Below are 22,654 nucleotides of genomic sequence, written 5' to 3' on the forward strand. Positions count from 1 at the left end.
ATAAAATTCTGATCGACATTCTGTTGCCCACTTATTTTTGTTTGCTGATCCTTGGCATTGCAGGTTTTCCTTGTTTCTCACTGATAAAATGCATAAAACCGTGTTAACCAAAGGGGAGTGTGAGAAATTGTTAAAGGAATGTACAAGTCAGTGCCCTTTCTGTAAGTACACCAGCATGCCACAGCTGGTGTACTATCACATTAAAAATCACATTCAGATGGCAGTGATACATCAGGGTAAGTCTTTAGTTTTTTTATCACTTTATTTAGTAAATCTGGTTAAAATACAGCAAAAAAAACACTGTGCATGCTTTTAATCTCATTATTTGTGACTAGAATGTTTACAAATTCATTTAACATTGGTTGATCTTTTGATCCTTTCAGGTTTCACAATCATAAAATGTAATTTAAATTGTCGGGCAAAATACCACTTTCACTGTTGCTATTGTTCAGTGACTGTGTTAAATCGGGCACAGTTGCTGGCACACATTGCAAACCATTCAACAGACTCATCACCAACCCAGCCTCATCCATCCAACCCAGCCTCATTTACCCTGTTGACTGGGGCCCTGCCACCTCAGCCAACCGATGCCTTGCTGACTGCCACCACTGCGCCTCAGTCGACCGTCTTCCCACTGACCGCTGCACCACCACCTCAGGATTCTCCTAGAAGTAGTCCAACAGGATGGAGATGCAGCATACATGACCCTGGGTCTCACCTGCAGATGCTTCAATGCACTTGTGCGCACACCCTTCTTTCAAAGGAAGGCACACTTTGCCTGGCTTGACAGTAAGTGTATTCATGTCATGCATGTTACAAAACTGTATTTCCTTTGTAAAAAGGGTTTTGTGAAATTCCATTTTGAATCTTTTAACATGTATGGAGTCTAATGTACTGCCTGCATTTGAAATATTTAAGTCTATAGAATTATGCATTCTTAATAATATTTATCTTGTCTGTGTTTATGGCCACAGGTGTTGTGAACTGGAAAAAGTGGAATGAAGCATCAAAGGCTCAATTACGGGTTCCCTTTGAAGTAAAGGAATGCAGCAAGTGCCGAATTTTATTCAAATCTTGCTGTGGATTTGTTGGCAATGGCAAACGTGGTGTCCTGCATGGTTTTTATGGCAGCATAGAGGTCCCAGACAGCTGTTTTGCTTGCCAGTAATTTAATGTCTAGAAACGTGACATTTAAGTGTGTAAAAATCTGTTGTTTATTGTGGTCATTTTATGTTGGTTATATCTGCTTGTGTTGTCGTTTTTTATATTCATATACAGTTTTTTTACTGTTTTATAAATTTTCTTTCTTCACTTAGAAATTAAAATTTACATATTTATATGAAACAGTAATAATGTTCAGTAGACTTCTGTCATTTTTCTTTTATCTTTATATTTCTCCAATATTTTCTCTTAGAACATTCTGAAGGGCCCCGGATCCCAGTTTGAAAATCCCTGGACTAAATAACGGTAATAGAAAGAAGTAGGGTAAAAAATGATAAAATAATTTTAATAATGACAAAAACATTAAATAAAAACAAGTAAAGGACGTTAAATAAATACATAGACAATGACATACTTTGTTTACAGTTTGTTTCTCATTTTTCATTCAACAAAGACTTACTACGGTAACCATATTCTAACCATAATATGTGTAGTAAACCCATCGTTATATTAACAATTATCAATACACCCTAAACAGTCACTACACTTATTAAAAGTTATGTTAGTTTTCGCAAAGGATACGCCAAAATCTGAATCAAAATCAACCTACAAGTAGTAGAAAGACTCTTGCTTACAAACTTACAAATTAATGAAACACTTCCCATGAAATTAACTTTCAATGTATCATATTTTTAATCATACTATTTATATTTATTAATAAATACAGAGTTTATATAACAATCGGTTTGAATGGCACCTCACTAAGTCGAAGAACAATGTTTTTAACCTCAGTTCCTGGTTTCAACGTCATTTCCTTGTAACCAATGGGAAGAGTTATGGGCACAGCCACACATGAAGGCCGCACTTAAAAATAACCCCGCCTGCTAACCAATGGTATGTGTTGAGGGCGGCGCTCCACATTTAGCTCCTCCTCCATGTTTAGCACCGCCCCGTACTGCAGCCTGCAGCTAGGACCTTCTCAAAAAAACAGCCATTGAAGCATATGGTGGAGAATCAGGAAGTAAAATTCATCCCCGGTTATAAAAACAAAACAAGGAAGTAGAGAGAGGTGTGGAGGTGCACAGAAATCGAAGCGTTATTTTAGCCTAGTTCTGTCTAACAGGGTTGAGCAGTAAGACAAGCAAGAGAAATATAGAAGTGACAGTATCATCTGTTTATATTGCTCGAAACGCAACCGGCGACGCGCAAACGAAGGAAGTAGCGGGCACGTCCAAAACAGAGAGAAGGTAAGACACGTAATCAGCTTCCTCGTGTTGTGAGCCACTAGAAAGAGAAATAACAGCCAGATAACAAATCTGGTACAGAACTGTTTCGTGGTCTTTGGACGCATGGTGCGAGAGTGAACTTCCAAGAACTGCACAGGTGTTACTTGCGCTTTCATTTTGTTCGAACCAGACGCGCAGAGTTAGGTTGTAAAAGTGTTGATGAAAAACAAATAAATCTTTAATTGAGGTGTTTTGTAAACTTTCACGAGGCTAAATTCAAGTTTCTGATTCGCAGCGTCTTATTTGCTATCCGTTCACCCAAAAAGAATCGATTCCAAGGCGTTGAGAATTGAGAGTCGATTCCATTAAAGGAATCGACTCCTCTTTAAGAGCCTTCATAAGCACTAGCCCCGCCCCGCCCCTAATCTGGTGTCATCGGTCAACTAAATCACATTAGTTTCTTGTCTAAAACCGTACAGACTTCAGGAAAAAGCACAGTCTCACAGCACATGTTTGGCCCTCTGTTTAAAGCTGGACAAAACGTTTTCAACAGATTAAATGAGAAGACTAAAAAGAACTATAGCAAAAACTGTGTGTGAGTCTTTTAGTCAGTAAAGAGCCATAGAGCTGTAACTGGGGCCTGATGTTTAAACGAGGCATACGCACAAAATGGTCATTGAAAGGTGTCTCGATGTAAATATGTACGCACTGTACGGATGCTCTTGACTGTGCAAACAAGGATTTCATTTTCATATACAGTTTCATAGAATATTCCACTCTTAAAGTAAACACTTAAATTATGTCAAGACATTACGCAGAAGTTTTTAGGATGAAATCTACTGCAAGTTTTATACACAGGGCCCCTTATCTCTAGAGATCTGTCTGTAATTTATACTTACAGAATATGCACCAGGAACCCCCAACACCCCCTTCCCTTACCATTCTCAATATCATTCACATTTATTCATTTGGCAGACGTTTTTATCCAAAGCGACTTACAAGTAGTTTTCTACAGTGGCACATTACTGCAGAGCAATCAGGGGTAAGGTGCCTCAAGGGCACTTCAGTCATGACCTGCTAGCACTGAGATTAGAACCAGCAACCTTCTGATCACAAGCCCAACTCGCTAACCACCAGGCCACATCTGACGCCACTTTGGCAGAACAGTTTTTAGTAGGGGCCGAGCGATTATCGCGGCGTCCTCTGTTGCAACACGCCACTCTCTGGCCTAGAGCAATGCCAGCCCTGCACCCATCTGATTTGCTAAAGGTCAGGAGTCCGGCCAATCAACGCGGAAGGCTGAAGACACTGAAAGGATTGCACTGCACTGAAAGCATTAGCTAGCTCGAGGTGCATCAATGATCGCACATCAGTTGACGGAATAGGCATTTGCACACTATTTTAAGTCATGCCAATTCCCAAAATACAAACTACTTTTAAGCATCAAGTTCACGCATGCTCTCAAAAGACGATCTTCAATCAGTGCACTTAGGAAACAGGACACAACTGCCACTTAAACTGTGTCAGATTTTCGCAATTTATTGCACATAATTGTACAGACACACACTTTATAATACCCGTCTTGGCGAGTATACACGTAAGCACAGTTGGTTGTCTTCAGTGAGTAAATGTGAACAGCATCTGTCTAATAAGTGTTATTCCGTTATGTCATAACGCGCCACCACATCTTTTTTTATTACTGCGAAGAAAGACTTTAATACTCCTCTAATTTTGTTCATAGAAATAAGATTAATACAGGATTGGAAACTGTGATTGGTCTACTTCTATGTGTGTGTACTCATCTGCTAAATGTTTTGCTTTTGTAAAAGAATGAAAGCACATGATCATGATCCGTGCAAGCCTCAAATAATGGCACAACAAAACCGCAAGATTCTTTGTGATTCTTTTTGATTACAGGTTTTCATTCCCTTTTAAAAATCAACACTTCGGAAATAAACAGTTTTTTATTCTTTCTGACGAGTATTGTTTCTTTCTGTCATCATTGTTTACCATGGTGTTACTATAGTAAAAGTGTATTAAACATGTTCTTTTGGGCAAAGTTAATTTTTAACATATCTTTACACCAGACATATATATCGGTTCAAAATATCAGTTATCAGTCTACTTGATCTGTAATAATCGACATCGACTCTGAAAAAAGCATATCGTCGAACCCTAGTTTTTAGACAGGCCATCTCCACTCTGAATATTTGGCACACCCAATACCACCTACCTGTTTTAAAGTGCAATATTCTAGTGCAGATCATGTAGTATGGTTTTTGCATAACAGTGTAAATTGTTTATATTTCTAAAATGCACAGTATACACTCACCTAAAGCATTATTAAGTATATACTCACCTAAAGGATTAATACGCCATACTAATACTGTGTTTGACCCCCTTTCGCCTTCAGAACTGCCTTAATTCTACGTGGCATTGATTCAACAAGATGCTGAAAGCATTCTTTAGAAATGTTGGCCCATATTGATAGGATAGCATCTTGCAGTTGATGGAGATGTGTGGGATGCACATCCAGGGCACGAAGCTCCAGTTCCCCCACATCCAAAAGATGCTCTATTGGGTTGAGATCTGGTGACTGTGGGGGCCATTTTAGTACAGTGAACTCATTGTCATGTTCAAGAAACCAATTTGAAATGATTCAAGCTTTGTGACATGGTGCATTATCCTGCTGGAAGTAGCCATCAGAGGATGGGTACATGGTGGTCATAAAGGGATGGACATGGTCAGAAACAATGCTCAGGTAGGCCGTGGCATTTAAACGATGCCCAATTGGCACTAAGGGGCCTAAAGTGTGCCAAGAAAACATCCCCCACACCACCACCACCAGCCTGCACAGTGGTAACAAGGCATGATGGATCCATGTTCTCTTTTTGATTACACTGTTCTGATTCTACCATCTGCATGTCTCAACAGAAATCGAGACTCATGAGACCAGGCAACATTTTTCCAGTCTTCAACAGTCCAATTTTGGTGAGCTTGTGCAAATTGTGCCCTCTTTTTCCTATTTGTAGTGGAGATGAGTTGTACCCGGTGGGGTCTTCTGCTGTTGTAGCCCATCCGCCTCAAGGTTGTGCGTGTTGTGGCTTCACAAATGCTTTGCTGCATACCTTGGTTGTAACGAGTGGATATTTCAGTCAAAGTTGCTCTTCTATCAGCTTGAGGCCCATTCTATCAGTCGGCCCATTCTCCTCTGACCTCTAGCATCAACAAGGCATTTTCGCCCACAGGACTGCTGCATACAGTATGTTTTTCCCTTTTCACACCATTCTTTGTAAACCCTAGAAATGGTTGTGTGTGAAAATCCCTGTAACTGAGCAGATTGTGAAATACTCAGAACGGCCCGTCTGGCACCAACAACCATGCCACGCTCAAAATTGCTTACATCAACAGGTGTTCCTAATAATCCCTTAGGTGAGTTTATATGGTTTGATATACAGTACCTTCTATGCATCTCTATCATCAACTTTCTTATAATAATATACATCTTTTGTATATTATTTACTTTTATCTTTTATTTATTCTATATATTTCTTTCACATTTCCTGTGTTTGTCTATACTGTAATTGTTTTTATTTCTAAGTTTCTGAAACCACAACAAGTTGGTGGACAATTGGCAAATAAAGCTCATTCTGTTTCTGATTCATAGCTCTTAATATTATACAATATATAACGATATCAGATATACATTTTAGGTGCGATATTTCAGCTTAGGGTGCTTTGAGAGTTCCATAGGTGGGTTATGTATACCCAGTATCCTTGTCTACCATCATGCTAAAAAGCAGACATTTCTACTTTAGCATTTTGTTTTATTTGTGGACCCATGAAGTCTGCATACTTCACTTTCACTGTCATGGCTCATTTTGAGTTGCTATATCTCAACTGTCTTTGAGGGTGTGTTAAGAGTTCCACAGCTGGGTTATATTCCCCAGTGTCATTGGCTACCACCATGCAAAATCCAGACATTTTCACTGTAGCATTTCAAAGTTATGGACCCATGAAGATCACGCCCATGACGTTGCATGTGAGTAAACATTAATTAGCAGAACCCCTAGGGACGCGGTTGAAGACCCATTTTAAAAGGAGTAGTTCGCCTGAAAATGAAGATTCTGAAATAATTGACTCACCTTCTTGTCGTTTTAAACCTGTATTACTTTCTTTTTTCTTTGTTCTGCTAAACACAAACGAAGACTGTATGCACACATAACCATGGACACAAAGTCAATAGGGACCAACAGTTATCTGTAACAAACATTCTTCAAAATATCTTCTTTTGTCTTCTGCAGAAAAAAAGAAAGTGATACAGGTTTGAAATGACAAGTAAATGAGAACAAAGTTTTCATTTTGGAGGTGAACTACTCCTTTAAATAGCTACTCATTGATAACGACACTTCACTTTTATGTTCAGTTCTTCTGAAATGGTATGACAAATTGTTAATATTCTTGAAATGGTCTACACCACAAAACTACGGCAGTGTTGTGGGTCTGACTGAAGCGTTTACGGTGTGCTAGCAGTCATGCCTTTTTCTGTTATGTTGTTTGTCCACTTTTAGGCTTCTTTACCCCACCCATACCCAATTCTTGCCCTCGCCATGGATGCATCAGGAGGTTTTTGGGACAATTGCCTGAACGAGGAGGACCTACCTCAGATGGATGGCACATGTGATGCTTGTGAGCCAGATGAGCCTCAGCCAGCCGGCCTGGTGTGCCCACTTTGTCGCTTTGCTTTCTGTGTCAGCCATGCAGACAAACATTCGCAAAGCACCCATCATAAGCTTCAGGTGTACCGTCCTCCAGAGCCAAAGCCAGACAGCGAGCCACTTGAACACGCTCAGATGTCTGAAAACGGAGCAAAAGGGGGAGAGGCTGCTGGAGGTGAGGATAAGGATTTGTCGCTCCCACATGGAGTACGCAAAAGAGACACTGTGACGGTGGAGAGGCTGAAATGTAAGGAGCATGGACAGGAAGGCTCGATTTACTGTAAAGAAGATGAGCGGATCATTTGCGTGGTGTGTGCTGTGCAGGGAGAACACAAAGAACATGAAATTATTACTCTCAAAGAAGCATACCTGTGGCAGAAGGTCAGTAAGCAGATCCACAAATGAAAGATCTACATTATATCTATCTCTTCTTTTTCTATTTTCCGCAGTTCATTTTGCTGGAACCATATAAAGCAGGGGTGTCAAACATACGGCCCGCGGGCCGAATGCGGCCCGATGAGGCGTCCAATACGGCCCCGAGGGAAGATTTGAAAAATAATACAAATATGAAATAAAAGTTTATTATTATTTTAACTTTTTATTAAATACAGTTTATAAATACAGTTAAGTTTTCGCTGCCATATTATGTTTTGTTTTATTACATTTGTGATTTTATCATTTAATTGGGCTTCTGCCGGAACCCCTAACAAGCATGCGGAAGTAGTCGTATTTCTTCTGTGAGTTCAACGGTAGGCCGGTATGTTTAATCTGCTCACAAGATTGTGGCTGTGCAAAACGAGTACAATATTAAACGGCACTATGATATACACGCAGAGAAATATGATAAATACACTGGACAGCTTCGAAAAGTGAATAATTTAACTTTAGCCTCGGAAAAAAAGTAATCAATGTTCACAAAAAGAACAGGGACTGATGAAGCTGTAAAGCTATTTGATCGCAGAGGGATCAAAGCCGTTTTCAGAGGGAGAATTCGTCAAGAATCGGTAATGAACATTAACAAGTCCAAACAGGGCCAGATTAACACTTTGTTGTACCCTGGGCAACAATATTCAAGGGCCCCATCATGACGACCCCAGGATCACCATAATATGGTCATATACAGAATATATTACTGTAATATACAGTAAATATACTCAATACTTCAAATTCTAACTGTCATCAGGTGTATTTTAATTTACAAATATTTAAATGCTCTTAGAACTACAAATGCACTACTATGTCCCCTATCAAAGACATTCACTCACATATGATGCTATGAAAACAAAACACATCAGCATATCTGTATAATCTGGTAAAATTGACCCACATTGAGAGGGAGGGAAATATCCTCCATTTTCACAAAAATGAATAAATAAACAACCACTTTCAAACCATCGTTTATTTAACAACATTTATTCCCAATAGAAATGTATTGAATTGATAGAGCAATAACAGAAGACCACAGACAACACATTAAGAAACATTTTGGTCCTCAGCTCATTTTAGTTCAAAGCAATGCTCCTGGCCTACAAGACCACCACCGGGTCTGTGCCATCGTATCTCCACTCGCTAATGCAGATCTATGTTCCTGCCAGATCACTGTGGTCTGCAAAGGAACAAGACTAGTGGTACCCAAAAAGGAAAAAAGTCACTCTCCCGTACCTTCTCTGGATCTGTTCCACATTGGTGGAATGATCTACCTGCTGCTACAAGATCAGCAGACTTGGTTGCCATCTTTAAAAAAAGCTCACTATTTGTATCTTTGTATACTGTGCTAGGCTTTAATGGACTAGTTTTGATGCACGTATGTATTTTGTTGCCTATGTTGTTATAATTGCTTCCAATGTTTCCTCATCTGTAAGTCGCTTTGGATAAACGCGTCTGCTAAATGACTAAATGTAAATGTATATCCCAGTGTTTTCTTTGTCAAATGGCGATTGTTGTTAATGTTACGTTGGTGTCTTACTTGTTTATTTTTGGATGTTTGTGTGATTGCCTTGTAGATTATATGAAATACCAAAACTGCATTTGGATCTGCTCCCTGTCTTCCCTTGCTACACCATAACAGCTGCACTACGCTGCAAACGTGACTAAATTACTTAACAAGAAAACATTTAATGACTTACCATACTTTAATCCCATTAAGCACTGAGAAAACTTTCCGTTGGGCAAGCTTTCCTCAGGCTCTGTGCGCCAGTTGTTATGTAATTAAAATTATAGGCATTTATCGGACCCTCACATCTTGGTTCAGATTGTGGGATTCTGGTGTGAAGTTTGAACATCTCTAACCTTGTCCATGTTTCATGCCAAAATATCATACTTGTTCACTATGAACACGCCATTGAACATAAACCCAAAGGCGTTGAAAATATTTTTTTTCTCATAAAAAAACGTGTGTGTGTAATTTGTGCTATAGTACCAGGCCTTCATTTTTGTGTGGACATTTTCAGATTTATTCTGGATTTGATTATGGAAAAAACCTGGTATTCTATTGAATTTCCAATTTATTTTCATTGTTTCCATTCAATTCAATTCAATTTTATTTATATAGCGCTTTTCACAATTTGCATTCTTCCAAAGCAGCTTTACAGGGGGAAAAAAAACGAAAAACCCAAGAAAGGGTAAAACACACTACATGGTGTTTTATATAATAAATCAAATTATTCTAGTAAATAATATCTAATGTCAGCATCTCCTGGTGATTTGCATTAAGTGAATGCTTGGCTGAAAAGATGTGTCTTTAATCTAGATTTAAATTTGGCGAGTGTGTCTGATCCTCGAATAATATCAGGAAGGCTATTCCAGAGTTTAGGTGCTACGTATGAGAAAGCTCGATGGTGGATTTAGTTATTCTAGGTATTATCAAAAGTCCTGCGTTTTGAGATCTTAGAGAGCGTGATGGGTTGTAGTGTGATAGAAGCTCTGTTAGGTAGGTAGGGGCTAAACCAGGGGTGTCAAACTCATTTTAGGGTAAGGGCCGGATGGAGAGAAAAGTGACAATGTGCGGGCCGAATCACCTTTTTTAAACCATATTGCACCAAATTACAAATGAATTAGCAAAAAAACTAGAAAGACATACTGTTCTGTAAAAGGTGCATTTAATAAATCCTCAGAACGGTTCAATAACACTCTTATTCCTCTTTGAAAAAACTATTTTGTTTAGGTAAAGGCAATCAAAACCCTTTCCTTTGAATATGAATATTTTTTGTCAGATACTTTTTAAACTAGTAATGACAAAAATGCTACAGAATCTATTTGTGTACAGACGGTCACATTAAATATGAACCATACAAGCTATACAATATAATTCACTAATAGGAAAAACTGCCTTAACATATTTAACAATTAGTACAGTAGTACAACTTCACTTTGGATATGAACATGAAATATATACTAGAAATTCCCTTTAACAACAAAAGATCTAGATCGCATCTGCATTATGATTTTAATTCCTGACATCTCTTTTCTTCAACCACATCAATCTCATGATGTCATTTAGCTGTCTGTTTGTGAGTCGAGAGCGCAGGTTGGACTTGTTAATGTTCATTACCGATTCTTGATGAATTCTCCCTCTGAAAACGGCTTTGATCCCGCTGCGATTTCGTTGGCGATCAAATAGCTTTACAGCTTCATCAGTCCCTGTTCTTTTTGTGAACATTGACTGCTTTTTTCCGAGGCTAAAGTTAAATTATTGACTTTTCGAAGTTGTCCAGTGTATTTATCATATTTCTCTGCGTGTGTGCCGTTTAATATTCTACTCGTTTTGCACAGCCACGGCTTGTGAGCAGATTAAACATACCGGCCTACCGTTGAACTCACAGAAGAAATACGTCTTCTTCCGTCAGTTTTCTTTATTTGGACATTTTAAAATCACTAGTACTTGCCGCACAACTTAGCCGACTTTGTTTTCGAAATGTAGGCGGCGCTTTAGAATGCGCATGCTTGTTAGGGGTTCCGTCAGAAGCCCAATTAAATGATCAATGATAAAATAAAAAATTTAATAAAACAAAACATAATATGGCAGCGAAAACCTGATTGTATTAATAAACTTTAAATTAATTAAAATAATAATAAACTTTTATTTCATATTTGTATTATTTTTCAAATCTTCCCTCGGGCCGTATTGGACGCCTTATCGGGCCGGATACGGCCCGCGGGCCGTATGTTTGACACCCCTGGGCTAAACCCTTTAAGGCTTTATAAGTGATTAAAAGAACTTTAAAGTCAATACGATACTTAATGGGTAGCCAGTGAAGGGTTGATAAAATTGGGGTTATGTGATCGTGTTTTCTGGACCTGGTTAGAACTCGGGCAGCTGCGTTCTGAACTAACTGTAGTTTGTTTATTGATGATGCAGGATAACCACTAAGTAGCGCATTACAGTAGTCAAGTCTTGAGGTCATAAATGCATGAATAAGCTTCTCCGCGTCAGCAACACACAGAATATTTCGTAACTTGGCAACATTTCTTAGGCGGAAAAAGGCTGTTTTTGTGACATTTGAGATGTGATTTCGAAATGACAGGTTGCTGTCTAATATAACGCCTAGATCTTTTACTGTATTTGTTGGAGTAACAGTACATCCTTCAACTTGCAGTTTATAATCAGAAATATTCGGTTTGCGAGTCTTTGGTCCGATAAGTAATATTTCTGTTTTATTAGAATTTAAAAGAAGGAAATTACAGGTCATCCAATGTTTTATATCTTCAATGCACTCTGCCAATGTGGATAGCTGGGAGGAATCATCTGGTCTTGATGAGATATATAGCTGAGTATCATCTGCATAGCAATGGAAGCTAATTCCATGTTTTTTAATAATGTTTCCAAGGGGAAGCATGTATATGGAGAACAGCACGGGTCCCAGAACCGATCCCTGAGGTAATCCATAATTTACTTGCGTTAAATAGGATGATTCCCCATTTAGATGGACAATGTGATGTCTGTCTGACAAGTAAGATCTAAACCATTGTAGTGCCTGTCCCTCAATACCGGTATAGTTGTGTAAGCGATCTAGAAGTATGTTATGGTCTATGGTATCGAACGCAGCACTAAGGTCAAGCAGGACCAGGAGTGAGATGTTACCTTTATCTGATGCCATAAGCAGGTCGTTTGTAATTTTAACGAGCGCAGTTTCAGTGCTATGATACGATCTAAAGCCTGACTGAAATTTTTCGTGCATGTTGTTATTTTGTAAGAAAGAGCACAACTGAGTACACACTACTTTTTCTAGTATTTTAGACAGGTATGGGAGATTTGAAATCGGTCTATAGTTTCCTAGTTCATTTGGATCTAAGTTTGGTTTCTTGATTAGAGGCTTAATGACGGCCATCTTAAAGGGTCCTGGGACATGGCCTAGATTAATTGACGAGTTAATAATGTTATAAATGGGCTCAATTGCAACAGGTAGTAGCTCTTTTAATAATTTAGTTGGTATGGGGTCTAGTAAGCAAGTTGTAGGTTTAGAAGTTGCGATAAGTTGAATTAAATCTTCCTGTTTTATAGGTGAAAAACCCTGTAGCCTTTCTTTTGGAGCGATGGTTGGTGCTAATTCATAGGACAGATTTGGACGTTGAGTTTTTACAATTTTGTCACGAATGTTTTCGATTTTCTCTGTAAAAAAATTCATGAATTCATTGCTACCGAGGTGCGGCGGAATAGCCAGGTCAGGTGGTGTCTGTTGTTAATTTAGCGACTGTGCTAAATAGAAACCTTGGATTGTTTTTGTTGGTTTCTATGAGGTTACGAAGGTGCTCAGCCTTTGCGGCTTTTAGTGCCTTTTTATAACAGTTTGCACTCTCTTTCCACGCCATTTTAAAGACTTCTAATTGCGATTTTATCAATTTGCGCTCTAGTTTGCGTGTTTCTCTTTTAAGGGCGCGAGTGGTGCTATTGTACCAAGGTGCAATATTTTTCTCATTAATCTTTTTTGACTTCGTAGGTGCAAGAGCTTCTAATGTATTAGAGAAAATAGTGCCCAATTTCCTGGTCATGACATCGAGCGATTCGTTATTTATTGGTATGGTTATTAAAGGAGTCAGATCTGGCAAGCTTTAGTAGCGGAGGTGATTGTTCTACCCTGTCGATAACGTGTTAAAGGGCTGATTCCAGACGTGTGCAAAGTACCCGTTATAAGATAGTGATCGGTGACATCGTCGCTTTGAGGCATAATATCTATATTGGTTAGATCGGCTCCGTGAGATATAATCAGGTCTAGTGTATGATTAAATCGATGAGTTGGTCCTTTAATGTGTTGTATTACCCCAAAAGATTGTAATAGTTCTGTAAACGCCAGTGCTAATGCATCGTTAGCGCTATCTACGTGGATATTAAAATCTCCGACAATTAGTATTTTATCAACGTTAACCAATAGGTCCGATAGGAAGTCCGCAAACTCTTTCAGAAAATCAGTATAGGGACCAGGGGGTCTATACACCGTAGCCAATGTAAAAGAAAGCAATGGTGTTTTACTTTTGTTAGGAATAATTATGTTCAACGCAAGCACTTCAAATGATTTAAATTTATGCTCTGTTCTCTGAGATACAGTAAGAAAGTTTCTAAATATTGTAGCGACGCCGCCACCCCGACCAACCGGACGTGGCTCATGCATATAACAATAACTTGGTGGGGTACACTCATTTAGGCCGAAATAATCATTTGGTTTAAGCCAGGTCTCGGTATTCATCATCATCAAACATGGCGTGTGGGACTTTTTTACACACCTTCAGAACATCTGAATCAAGCTCTGTTTTTGTGTGTGTCTGTAGATAGATAATGTAGAACATTTTGCTAAATTGTATGCAACTCAGAAAGGAACTATGTTTGCTGACTAAGGCAAGGTCTCTTGGGGTCACCCCGTACACGAGGGTTGTGGTTGATTTACATATTTTGCTGTAGTATGTGAGTATGAAATACCAGTTTACAGTTCCAAATATTCCTTTTGCCTTTATTTGTATCAATCCAGTTATGTTTTTTGTAAGAAGTGTGAAAACAGCCGGTGCTTCACACATAGATCTGATTTCACAATCATTGAGTCTTGTCTATCATTACATTTACATTTATTCATTTATTCATTATTCATTCTGATCACAAGCCCAACTCTCTAACCACCAGCTTTTTTATTGAGATGATACAAATGATTCCAGGTGCGCGAACCATTAAACGCGTCCAACTCGTGTTTACAAGAAAATGGAAAATGAGCGCAGCAGGTTTTTTGATGTTGCACAGGTTCAATTTCAGGATTCAGGAGCATATGCTTCCAAAATGGTCGCAATTTCGAGCCCTAGTTTTCACAAACAGCACTAAGTAATTTCTACAACTTGACATTGGTCACACCCTTTTGCGACCCCTAATGTGCCACAAAGCACTGAGATCAAACAGTTTAATCTGTAAGTAAAAAAGTTGTCATTTATATCATTATTTTGCCGAGTGCTTAACAAAGGTCAATGTGATGTAATTTATTTAAAATGTATCTTTTTGTGAATATTTTGCAGAACAAAGAAGGCATCGACCTGTTAGGACAAACCCAAGTAATAGCAGAGAAAATCAAGGCCAAATGGACTTGCCCAGATGTGAGTCACTCGGACATTATGGCATTTCATTACATATCATCTGATCACATTTCGCTTAAAACGTATTGTTCTATTTTAATAATGAAATCATAATTAAAATTCCCTGAAACGAATGGCAACATTGACTTTTAAGTAAATACATAACAGCTCTAAAATTGTATTTATAAAGTTATTAGTTTGATTTCTAATGGCTATATATAACGTACACTCGGGGTGTCTATCGTAAATAATTCAACACCCATTTAAAACTTAATTAAAAGATTGTATTAGACTAAAGGATTTTTTTTTTACAAACAATAAAGTACAGAAAAGTATATAAAAAGTGTCAACTCGTCCAGACTGAAAATGTTGATAAATTATTTTTACCAAAAGTTGTGTATTATTATCCAGCCATTTGATTGAACTGTTTGTTGATGTTTCAGAGGAGTACAGAGGAACTGGAACAGTATGTGAACGAGCAGTTTGATGAATTGCACAGGCTGGTTCGACTGGAGGAGTGGCGTGTCCTGCACTTGGTGGATCTGAAGGAGGCATTCCTCACTGCTCAGGCCGCTGAAAGTATTACTGAGATCACCGTCCACACTGAAAGACTTCAGGAGGAAATGGATTCTATTACTCAGCAGCTTGGTGAGTTAGATCAAGCTGAACTGGACGGAGTTGCTCCCATATCGCTGGCTTCCCTACTGGCTGCGAGACCACTTCCCCTTGATGCTGTGGAGGACCACAGACGACTGGTACTGTCATATTAATTCAACTTAATGTTACCCAGTTTGTGGAAAAACTAGCTAATGTCATATGTACCATTTTAAATATACCATTTTCTACATACAATTATTAATGGAAAGAACATATTGTGAAAATATAATTCTGATATGTTTAATGCTTCAAATTACTGTGAAGACGAATGTGGATTATCCTTTTCTTTTACCTGTTAAAATAACATTGCATGTACAGTATGCTGCGTCATGTGCCACACACACTGATGTAAACAGTCTTAACGTAGAAAGTGTCAGGAAGGAGGAACGCTGCCAATTTAAAATAAGATATGAGTTAATTGTCTTCTGTACTTGTGCCACAGGGCTAATCACAGCCATGCTGATAGAGAACACAATCACTCTCCTACTCCAGCTGTAGTGCATTATTAGCTATCCTTGCTATCTAGAAAAAAACATGATGGCACTTTTGTTGTACTGAAACTGAAAGGTAATCATTTTAAAATGAAGTGACAACCAGGACCCCCAAATTAAGATCAGAGAGCTTTCAGACTCCCCCATAGACAGCAACGCAACTGACTTTCAAAGCGCATTAAGTGAGTAAAGAAATCGTAGAAATAGTCCATGTCACTCCAATGGTTCTGCCTTAACTATATAACACGATGAGCATACTTTTTGTGTGCAAACAACAAAAATAAAGACTATATTACTATAATACCTCTGCGTCAGTATTACAACGCACGCCTGGAAGACTATGCATGTTAAATTGTGTTTCAAAGATGAATGAGTTCCTGGGGCTGTCAAACGACTTGAGCATGAGTAATTCATGACAGTATTTACATTTACAGAGTTCCCCTTTAATCATCACTATTAAATGTGTTTCCTTACTAAAATCTACTATGGAATAAAATATGTATTATTTATTTAATTCAATCAAACAATAAGCAAAAAACAACACCTGGCAAATTATCACTACTATTTACTTTTCATTTATTCTTTTTATGGTTTTTCATTTAATAAAGTTATTAAACCTGTTTTTGAGACTATAAGACTGAAGTTTGCTTATATTTTCAACTTGTTTTTGTAATGAAATTTAACAGAGTTATAATACCGTCTACTGTAATAAAAGCTTTATAAATTACCGCAACATAAAAATGTAATACTAGCACAACCCTAATACTGACTGAGTAAGATTATGTCGAAGGTTAAAGATTGACGTTAAAAGCTGAGTAGGCTTTCTGTAAAAATGCATACCTTAACATGCTAGCAGTGAAACCATATTGTCTCTCCCTCCCTGCGAATCGCTTTCAAAAGCAACGCCACCTCCAAAATACATGAACAAAGCAGAAGCTATTGGGTCAGATCATTTCCAATACAATCATGTCTCATTCACCTGTGAGAAACGAGAGTACAAAGTGAATGCCACTAATAATAGCGAACCTAAGCAACAGTTTTGAAACTGCATTAGATGCAGTTAGTTTTCAGTTGTGTATCCAGTTTTTGTAATGCATGTCTCTGGGTTTTGTTTGCCATTACAGTTGTCAAATGTGGACGTATTACAGACCCTTCCATCTCACTATAATAAGTGTCATGATTCCGCTATCATGTCATGTTTATTCTTGGTCTTGCAGCGGAGTCATGGCATAGCCTTAGGTTTTGTGTGAGAAATACATGGCTTTGTTTTGATTCTAACTTGCCATGTGCTTTCTCGTGTCTCGTCAGTGTTTCCCGCCCTTTTGTCTCGTTAACCTTCCCTGAGTGTTTCTCACACCTGCCCATTGTTATCTCCTTTGTTAGTTTTTCCATAAGATGCCCTCATGTCTATTGTCTTGTGCTCGTTCATTGTACTTGTTACTCCGTTATAGAAGCCTGGTATTTTGTCCTCGAAGCATTGTCCTGTAAGAGACTTAAGTTAGTTGAGTTCTTGTTGCGTTTCAGTTTATCTTGTTTGTTATTGTCTACTGTTTTGTTACCCCCTCGTGGGTCTTTGTTTTCCGTTATTATTAAAGTCTGTTTGTTAACGCCTTCATCCCCGTTTCGCTGCCTGCACTTGGGTTCTCCTACACAGTTCATGACAAATAAGAGTATATCTCTCTGTAAATAGATCCTATTTAGACACTGAGTTATGCTGTCCTTGAGCTAATTTGTTAAGTTACTAAGCAACATAAAGCATATCAAAACCAATCAAAATCGAATCATAATTATTAGTTCGTCTCTCGAGTCATCGGGTCCGAAATTATTAGTTCGTCTCTCGAGTCATCGGTTCCGAGTCCTTTCGTTCTTTTATACCGGAAAGATAAGTGATTAGTTCGTCTCTCAAGTCATTGGGTCTGAGTCATTTCGTTCTTTTATTCCGGAAAGAGAAATGAATAGTTCGTTTCTCGAGTCATCGGGTCAGCGTCCTTTCGTTCTTTTATTCCGAAAAGAGAAATTATTAGTTCGTCTCTCGAGTCATCGGGTCTGAGTCCTTTGTTCTTTTATTCCGGAAAGAGAAATTATTAGTTCGACTCTCGAGTCATCGGGTCCGAGTCCTTTCGTTCTTTTATACAGGAAAGATAAATGATTAGTTTGTCTCTCGAGTCATCGGTCCAAGTCCTTTCGTTCTTTTATTCTGGAAAGATAAATGATTAGTTTGTCTCTCGAGTCATCAGTCCGAGTCCTTTCGTTCTTTTATTCTGGAAAGAGAAATGATTAGTTTGTCTCTCGAGTCATCGGGTCAGCGTCCTTTCGTTCTTTTATCCATTCTATTACAAAGAATTCAAAGAACACCTGTTGAGGGAAGAGAGGGTTAGTGTATAATTTTTTTCAAGTCTCTGTCAAGTATTCACAGAAGAGATGGGTTTGAAGTAGTTTTTTGAATGTTGTGAGAGATGTGGTTGACCGGATCGAGTTAGGAACAATGTTCCACCAGGAAGGATTTGTGAAGGATCAGATCCAGTGATAGTCCTGAAGGCAAGCATCATTGACTTGAATCGGATACGGGCTTCAACCTGTGGCCAGTGGAGAGAGATGAAAAGGGGTGTCGCATGAGCCCTTTTGGGCTGTTGGAAGACGAGGCATGCTGCTGCGTTTTGAACCAGCTGAAGTGGTTTGATAGCCTTTGCAGAAAGACCAGCAAGGAGAGCATTGCAGTAGTCCAACCTTGAGATTACCAGGGCCTGGACATGGAGTTGTGCCACATTGTGATGGCTACGGCCACACAGGGAAACATCACCTCAATCTTAAACATTTGATTACAGTTTTATTTGTTCACCTTGGTTTGTTGCACTGATTACCCAGATCGGGAAAAGTTGAATTGGAGAGAACATCTTTGGGTAATAAAACCCCATTTGTTTAAAAGACAACTTCCTTTGTTCTCTTGCCTCACTGTACCGGTCCCTTACACGCATGCTCAGTGAGATACGGTCTAACCTTTCGAATGTTGAATAAGGCATATCACCAGGATTATCAAATATGACTCCGAGGTTCCTGGCTGATTTGGAGGGAGTGATTGTGGAATTGCCAAGTTGGATGGTGAGATTGTGTTGCACCGTGGGGTGTGCCGGACGATCTATCAACATCAGTCATTAGCTGACCGGGGGCTAATATTCATGTGTGCTCTAATACATAATAAATAACCAAACCGCAAGCATCTTATTATTGTGTTTATCATTAAATTATCATAATGTATAAAGTATACGGTAATGGTGCATGCTGATGTCTTAAATAGTCTTAAATGTCTTAAAGACGGTAGTTTAAAGCTGTGATTTAATGCACGTTTAACTTGAACAGATGCTTACTGAATGCATTCTTCTTCTATGGCAGGCAGGCTAGCTTGTGTCAATAGGACATACAAAGCATGAACAACAGAAAGAGGAGAAGAGAACTGTCTGAGGACTTGAGAACCAAAATTGTAAAACTATGAACAATCTCAAGGTCACAAGTCCATTTCCAGAGATCTAGATGTTCCTTTGTCCACAGTGCGCAACATTATCAAGAAGTTTGCAACCCATGGCACTGTAGCTAATCTCCCTGGACATGGACGGAATAGAAAAATTGATGACAAAGAAAGGTATGATGATAGTCCGGATGGTGGATAAGCAGCCCCAAACAAGTTCTAAAAGAAATTCAAGCTGTGCTGCAGGCTCAGGCATCAGTGTCAGCGCGAACTATCCGTCGACATTAAAATGATATGAAATGCTATGGCAGGACCCCACTGCTGACACAGAGACATAAAAAAGAAAGACTACAGTTTGCCAAAATGTACTTGCGTAAATCAAAATCCTTCTGAAGAAACATCTTGTTGACAGATGAGACCAAAATAGAGCTTTTTGGTAAAGCACATCATTCTACTGTTTACCGAAAACGGACTACAAAGACAAGAACACAGTACCTACAATCAAATATGGTGGAGTTTCAAAGATGTTTTGGGGTTGTTTTACTGCCTCTGGCACTGGGGGCCTTGACTGTGTGCAAAGCATAAAGAAATCTGAGGATTACCAAAGGATTTTGGTCGCAATGTAGGGCCCAGTGTCAGAAAGCTGGGTTTGCGTCCGAGATCGTGGATCTTCCAGAAGGACAATGACCCCAAACATACTTCAAAAAGCACCCAGAAATGGATGGCAACAAGGCGCTGGAGAGTTCTTAAGTGGCCAGTATTGAGTCCAGATCTAATTCCCATTGAACACCTGTGGAGAGATCTTAAAATTGCTGTTGGGAAAAGGCGCCCTTCCAATATGAGAGACCTGGAGCAGTTTGCAAAGGAAGAGTGGTCCAAAATTCCGGGTGAGAGGTGTAAGAAGTTTATTGATGGTTATAGGAAGCGATTGATAGTTATTTGATCCACAGGGTGTGCAACCAGATATTAAGTTAAGGGTGCTTTGTATACTGTGCTGGGCTTTAATGGACTAGTTTTGATGCACTTATGTATTTTGTTGCCTATGTTGTTATAATTGCTTCCAATGTTTCCTCATCTGTAAGTTGCTTTGGATAAAAGCGTCTGCTAAATGACTAAATTAAAATGGGTGCCAATCATTTTGCCCAGGCCATTTTTGGAGTTTTGTGTGACATTTTCAAATTTGCTTTTTTCCCTCCTTTTTTTGTTTTGTTCCAATACACACAAATAAACATGTGTTAATGCATTTCTTTTCTATGATAAATACTTAATTTTCTGAAAATATTTCAGGGGTGCCAACAATTTTGGCAAACGTGTGCTTCGCTGTTGCGAAAGAGAACAGTTTTACTGGCTGCCTCAGAGTAAAAAAATTTTTCAAAGTTAATGAATTTTCACATTTATAAAGTCAGTGCCATTGTTCATTGTAGCAAAGTTCGTAGAAGGGAAGGAAGGAGGCGGGAACCGGCGAACATTCAAATACTAAAACTTTAATTAAATAAACAATAAACAATGAACAAACCGGCAGCCACCTCACGGTAGACTGCCGGCCATAAAACATACACAAACTAAACACAGTTTCGGGCCCGGTCCTCTCTCGTCAACAGTCCTGCCGAACATCCTTTTAAGCTCCCAATCTCCTCCGTGATAAGATGCGGGACCGGTGCGCGCACAGCTGCTTCCACTTATCACTCACGCCACCGGCCCCGCGTCACCACTCTCGTCCCGCCTTCCTCACCACATTCATATTAAGCCATACATCGTTCTATACCCAAGGATCCTTTCACGTACAAAACATAATCATTTGTGTGACTGTAACTCTCCAAAATCGGTGCCTTATCAGGATTTTTAATTTTATTTAAATGTTTTAAATATTTAAATGTATGTAATGATTTACCTTTTTGCTTTTTTTATTTTAGGACCCTGGAGTGAGACCAAGGTAAGTTATCCTAAATCATGTTTTTTTAACTGTCAGGTACTGTCAACGAGTAATATTTTGAGCTCTATCTTTGACAAACTTTAAGTTGGTTGTCCAAGATAGATTCTTTGACTGAAAGTCCTTAATATACTGTCAGTTTACTCAATGTGGAGGTTGCTGCAGTAACAAGAAGCAGGTTTTTAATGCTATTACTAACTGGTTTGACACATTAAAACAGTCAAATGAATTAAAAACAGTTAATCTTTACTGCTATGTTCACAATTCTCATTTGGGCAATTGCAAGTTTAAACTTCTTTCTGATATGGTATTTACTTTGCTTGTTTTATGTAGATTAAAGACACCTAGATGCAGAATTCGGTAATGTTCTTTCTCTTTTACAGAGCAGACAATCAGAGGGACCCCGCAGATCATTCAGTAGACGAAGAGAGAGGAGAAGATGCACATATGGGACATGAGCCCTAAAATTATGAATGCCATAAATCAAGAATACTCTGGGCTACTCTGTTTTTACCTTTTTTTTAAGAAAATAAAATAAAAGATGCTCACGCATTAGTATATTCTTATTTAGATATAGTACTGGTAGAGGGATTAAATTAAAACATATGTCATAACGTCCTGGTCAGAATTTTTGGTATCTTCCTAAATCAATACAAACTAACCAATTTTTTTATTATCAGAATTTGAAAATGACACGTAAAAAGTTATTGAAGAACATTAACAACAAAAGACTTGTCATGATTTGTCATGATCTTGTGTCAGAGTCATGGCAGGGCCTCATGTTTTTGTGGAGAGAAACATATTATTGTCGGTCACGAAATAATCCTTTTTAGCTTTCCTTCCGTGTTTTATTCCCGACACCTGCCCCTTGTTAATTATCCTTTGTGTGTCTCCCTATATATTGCCTTTGTGTGGTCTGTCCTGTGCGAATTTGTTTTGCATCATTTGTATCCCTTGCAGTGGTCCTGTAAAATGCATTGACGGATTATCTTGCCGTGTGTTGGAATTTGAATTTTTTTTGGTCTTGTCATATCCTTTTATTATTAAGTCTTGTTATTGGGTGTTCTCGTTTTTTTCCCCATTGCGCAAGTCTTGTTTCTTGTCTGTTTTGAGTTACGTTCATGTTACACCCCATCGTGTTTTTTTTTTTAAATATTAAAGTTATTCGTTGTGTGCACTGCTGCCTGCATCTGGGTTCTTCCCTCCTCACCATCCCTGTTCTTGACAAGACTTTCATGAAAGATCATATTTGAGGAAAGAGGAGAAGATGCATAAATGGGACTTTCATGTAGTGGAAATAAGAGTACAAACAAAAAGTGGATGCTAGGTACATTATTGGAACCCTTTTCTAATTTGGTTGCCAGAACTTTGCCAACAAATAGAGCTTTTAAATGTTTCTTGTAGCCATTAATTTTTTGGAAGCGACGAGAATACTGACATTTACATTTAGGCATTTGGCAGAC

General features: G+C 38.6%; 1 protein-coding gene across 4 annotated transcripts; it reads left to right on the forward strand.

The window, feature by feature from the left end:
- The first annotated feature begins 2,154 nt into the window (after positions 1-2,154).
- Positions 2,155-22,368, forward strand: trim44 (tripartite motif containing 44). 4 transcript variants are annotated; one of them, XM_079449827.1, is made up of 7 exons: positions 2,155-2,408; positions 5,322-5,378; positions 6,959-7,486; positions 14,594-14,671; positions 15,094-15,405; positions 21,175-21,194; positions 21,575-22,368. In XM_079449827.1, the coding sequence occupies exons 2-7, from the start codon at positions 5,334-5,336 to the stop codon at positions 21,654-21,656; spliced, it is 1,065 nt and encodes a 354-aa protein (XP_079305953.1). In that variant the 5' UTR covers positions 2,155-2,408; positions 5,322-5,333; the 3' UTR covers positions 21,657-22,368. The 4 variants fall into 4 exon arrangements, with proteins under 4 accessions (XP_079305953.1, XP_079305954.1, XP_079305956.1 ...); XM_079449828.1 differs by lacking the exon at positions 5,322-5,378 and having other exon boundaries at positions 2,170-2,408; XM_079449829.1 differs by lacking the exons at positions 21,175-21,194; positions 21,575-22,368 and adding an exon at positions 19,189-20,148 and having other exon boundaries at positions 2,202-2,408.
- The last annotated feature ends 286 nt before the right edge of the window (positions 22,369-22,654 follow it).

The sequence above is a fragment of the Barbatula barbatula genome (assembly GCF_947034865.1).
Source record: "Barbatula barbatula genome assembly, chromosome: 25".
NCBI classification, from domain to species: Eukaryota; Metazoa; Chordata; class Actinopteri; order Cypriniformes; family Nemacheilidae; genus Barbatula; species Barbatula barbatula.

Excerpts from the sequence above, each read along its gene's own strand:
- trim44 (XM_079449827.1), top strand. The coding sequence starts at position 5,334 with ATGAGACCAGGCAACATTTTTCCAGTCTTCAACAGTCCAATTTTG. Across the intron at positions 14,672-15,093 it reads CCAAATGGACTTGCCCAGAT|AGGAGTACAGAGGAACTGGA; the intron begins GTGAGTCACTCG and ends TTGATGTTTCAG. Across the intron at positions 21,195-21,574 it reads GACCCTGGAGTGAGACCAAG|AGCAGACAATCAGAGGGACC; the intron begins GTAAGTTATCCT and ends TCTCTTTTACAG.